Raw genomic sequence first — 4,777 nt, forward strand, 5'->3', positions numbered from 1 at the left:
AAGCATGGCCGCCACCGTACCCCGTACACACCCACCCACCCATCCATCCAACTAACACACGTTTTTCTCTCCCCGTGTGTCTACCGACGCAGGGGTGGATAGACAACTACAACGGCCCCACCGGTATCTTCGTGGGCATCGGTAAGGGACTGCTGCGCTACATGATGGGAAGCATGGCCGCCACCGTACCCCGTACACACCCACCCACCCATCCATCCAACTAACACACGTTTTTCTTTCCCCGTGTGTCTACCGACTCAGGGGTGGATAGACAACTACAACGGCCCCACCGGTATCTTCGTGGGCATCGGTAAGGGACTGCTGCGCTACATGATGGGAAGCATTGCCGCCACCGTACCCCGTACACCCCCACCCACCCATCCATCCAACTAACAGACGTTTTTTCTCTCCCCGTGTGTCTACCGACGCAGGGATGGATAGACAACTACAACGGCCCCACCGGTATCTTCGTGGGCATCGGTAAGGGACTGCTGCGCTACATGATGGGAAGCATGGCCGCCACGGCCGACATCATACCCGTCGACATCCCTGTAAACATGATGATCGCCATCGCGTGGCAGACTGCCGTCACGAGGTACGTACGCGAGGGTGAAACCTGCGTATAAGGGTTGCTCGAGGAACGTTTACACTATTATAAGAGTGAACTGAGAGGCTGAGTTACCTTATACGTGATAGATTACGTACGCGAGGGCGACACCTGCGTATAAGGGTCGCTCGAGGAACGTTTACACTATTATAAGAGTGAACTGAGGGGCTGAGTTACTTTATACGTGACAGATTACGTACGCGAGGGTGAAACCTGCGTATAAGGGTCGCTCGAGGAACGTTTACACTATTATAAGAGCCAGATGAGGGGCTGAGTTACCTTATACGTGACAGATTACGTACGCTAGGGCGAAACCTGCGTATAAGGGGCACTCGAGGAACGTTTACACTATTATAGAGGTAAACTAAGGGGTTAAGTTACCTTCTCTACGTCACAGAGTATGTACACGGGCAAACCTCAAGGTCACTAGGGTACTCCTAGATAAGGGCCTTACAGATAAGGGTCATTCGTGCGACCTTTATCTAATGGATCAAGTTACCCATAGATTAACCTACTATTACATGTATTTGTATATATATATATATAATAATATATTTTATCTATAGATTAATACTATAGATACATATATATTATAGTACGTATAACGCAGCAAGAGTGAATAATAGAGATATCTATCTAGTCTGTATATCACAATTTCCTTTATCCACTCATTGCTGCCAGCTCTTTCTCATAGCGTGGTTCCGATTCGGGTTCGGTTCACTTGACGGGATATGTTTGGTTTTTCGCAGGCCTGAGAGAGTGCACGTATTCAACTGTACGTCGGGACGGACCAATCCCGTATCGTGGGGAGAAATAGGTACGTCAACGTAATGCGTCGCAATCCCAACGACAACACGAACACGTAATGTTGCAGTGGTTCGGAACGAATCGCGTACGCGTCGCGTCGCGTTCTCTCGTACGACCGAACCAAGATGGTTCCTAAATGTCGTTGTAAATGAAATGTCAGAGTAAATGAAGGTCACCTTGGCGAAAACGCTTCACGTTCGAACGCGAGAGTGCGTGCAAATATACACGTAATGATAGTTGCTATATATGTGAATATACGTACCGAGGGAATGTAGTAGATGAGCGGTAGTGAATAACGGTCGAACGAATGTGAATGCACTTGACAGTCGCCGCGAATATACGTACTGAGTGAATGTGGGAGATAAGCGAACGGGAATAACGGTTGAGCGAATGCACGTGCGAGTCGCTGCGAATGTTTTTTTTTTGCAGAGACCATGATCGTGAAGAGCGTGACGAAGAATCCGATAGACAAGGTCTTCCGGGTCCCCAGCGCACGCTTCACGGCCTCACCGTAAGTTCACGGTCGCGCATCGCCGATGTGCCGATACATGTATGGGGATGCGATTTGCTAGCGGCTGAGATCTTACCAACCGTAAAGATGTGTGCTTTTTGAAAGAATTTTCTTCTTGACTTCAATTAACTAATTCGAATAAATTCTTCGAATACTACTTTCAAATACTTCAACAACAATACTAACTTCTTCTAACTAACTCAAATAACCTCTTCAAATACTTCAACTACTTTTGAATTCTTCAACAACAATGCTAAATTCTTCTAATTAATCCAAATAACTAGTTCATTAGCTTCAATTAAGTTGCAATCAAGGGTAAAGGGTTACGTAATCATACGTTCGTGAGACATGGAGAACGGCTGTTTTGTTTCTACACGCTTTGTGTTTTTATTTGCTCCTGATATGTTGATACACGTACACCAATATGCTGCTGTGCTGTGATGTAGCGGGTTTGCAAATTTATTATTCATTCATATATTATTTATTTATTTATTAATATTTTTTATTAATGACTAGCCATTGAGGTTGAAGGATTAACATAAATTGTTAGGGGTTAGAGAGGGGGCTGTTCTGATTATATTTTGCAAGCTTGTCCGTCATTCGTCACAATCTGTCACGCTTCATGCTTCATTTTGTGGTATATGTGTGCAGGTGGTGGTTGCTATAATTTTAATTGCATTTTGTGATTTCAAGTAGTCGTATAGGTTAGTTAGTGGTGATTGTTACGTTCTAACGTGCTAACATTTCAGACTGTGGTATGGGTTGGCGGTAGATGTTTCACACTGTCACACCTTAAATTTTCAGACTGTGGTACAGGCTGGTGGTCATCTTTGACCACTATCTGCCAGCCTACATCTTTGATCTCGTGACGAAATTCATCGGCGGAAAACCAATGTGAGTGCATTTCAATAACATGACCCGTACTTCTGTTTTCCTGCGTGCTTTTGAAGTCTGAATGTTCGTGTGTTGGTTGTACGTGTTACTAACTAGATTTGTAGTGTAGTAAACGTCATAGTGTTGTCACTAACAGTGATATGTTTGTAACGATGTGTAATGATGATGACACGTAACGTGATTATGTAATAGGGAATGAGACGATGAAACTGAAACTGAACGATGCAATGGTTCTGAAACAAGCGAGCCTATTAAATTTCTGCAGGTTGCGTTTGAAAACTATAAAAAATAACATGCAGTACAAAACATACAGTACAAAACACACGCAGAGCAAATCCCGATATAATCATCGATCGATTGTAGTGAGTAATGTGACTGTCTGCATTTTTCTTACAGTTTGATGCGAATCTATGATAAGATTCACCGGTCGCTGGCGACGTTGGATTACTTCACGTCGAACAACTGGGACTTTGCGTCGGAGAACTCGCTGATGCTCACATCGGCAATGACGGAAGAAGACTTGAAAGTAAGACTGAGATGCTGCGATACTCATTCCGCAGCATCCCTACAGCATCCCTGCTGCATCTCACAGCGTCCGTCATCATCCAACAGCATCCCTCAGCATCCGCAGTGTCACACAGCGTCCGTCATCATCCAGCAGCATCCCTCAGCATCCGCAGTGTCACACAGCGTCCGTCATCATCCAGCAGCATCCCTCAGCATCCGCAGTGTCACACAGCGTCCGGCAGCATCCCCACCGCATCCCACAGCGTCCGTCATCATCCCTCAGCATCCGCAGTGTCACACAGCGTCCGTCATCATCCCTCAGCATCCGCAGTGTCACACAGCGTCCGGCAGCATCCCCACCGCATCCCACAGCGTCCGTCATCATTCCTCAGCATCCGCAGTGTCACACAGCATCCAGCAGCATCCCCGCCACATCCCACAGCATCCAGCAGCATCCCTCAGCATCCGCAGTGTCACACAGCATCCCTACAGCATCCCCGCCACATCCCACAGCGTCCGTCATCATCCCTCAGCATCCGCAGTGTCACACAGCATCCGGCAGCATCCCTACAGCATCCCCGCAGCATCCCACAGCGTCCGTCATCATCCTGCAGCATCCCTCAGCATCCCCTGCAGCATCCTGCAATCGCTCATCTCGCGCCACATTCGTTAACCTTCTGCAAATTAATCACGACTACTGATTGACGTATTTTAAACGACATACCTATATTTTATTCCTTTATTTTCACGAATCTTAGGTTTCGAGTTGTTATCACATTTAGTGTGATTCTCGGTTTTCGTGACTGATCAAGCAACTTAGTTGAATTTTTGGATATCTTGCAGCTGTTAGGCAAACTTTGCTATTGGGCTTGACGTTTGGCTTGCCATTGCCACGCACTGTTAGCAATGTCATGTTTGCATAACGTTGGCAATTGGCACTCCCGGTTCACCTATCCGCCTGGCATGGGGCTGGGGAGGGGCGGGGCTAGCTATCTCGCTGAGACGGATGGGTTGATTATTTATTTTTCCCGCAGGAGTTTAACTTCAGCATGAATGGCTTGCGATGGCAATCGTATTTGGATACCTATGTCCTCGGGACGAAGCAGTTTGTACTGAAGGAAGACCTAGCGGGATTACCGCTTGCCAGAAGACATCTTCTCAAGTAAGCGCTATAAATAATAAAATAAATACATATATATATATATAAATAATAAAATAAATATATATATATATAGTATTTTATATATTACAACATTACTTTTCGCAGTTCACACTCTTCTGAAAACAAGCGAAAGGGAAATTGAACAATTGTGTCGAGTAGAATGAACGGAACAAGAAATGCTCAGTAGAGTTTCATTAGTGCATGTAATATATATACATATATATATGTATATATATGTATATATATGTATATATATATATATATATATATATATATATATATATATATA

The 4,777-nt window shown here is 45.0% G+C and overlaps 1 protein-coding gene across 1 annotated transcript in view; it reads left to right on the forward strand.

Annotated features, from left to right (window-relative positions):
- Positions 1–4,777, forward strand: part of LOC106811127 (fatty acyl-CoA reductase 1-like) — a 16,384-nt gene that overhangs the window by 4,044 nt on the left and 7,563 nt on the right. Inside the window, exons 3-8 of the mRNA XM_014814668.1 lie at positions 432–595; positions 1,357–1,424; positions 1,844–1,925; positions 2,730–2,819; positions 3,216–3,345; positions 4,361–4,488. Coding sequence (XP_014670154.1) covers positions 432–595; positions 1,357–1,424; positions 1,844–1,925; positions 2,730–2,819; positions 3,216–3,345; positions 4,361–4,488 — 662 coding nt within the window. The remainder of the gene's footprint in view (positions 1–431; positions 596–1,356; positions 1,425–1,843; positions 1,926–2,729; positions 2,820–3,215; positions 3,346–4,360; positions 4,489–4,777) is intronic.

The sequence above is a fragment of the Priapulus caudatus genome, unplaced genomic scaffold (genome assembly GCF_000485595.1).
Source record: "Priapulus caudatus unplaced genomic scaffold, Priapulus_caudatus-5.0.1 Scaffold506, whole genome shotgun sequence".
Classification (NCBI taxonomy): Eukaryota; Metazoa; Priapulida; class Priapulimorpha; order Priapulimorphida; family Priapulidae; genus Priapulus; species Priapulus caudatus.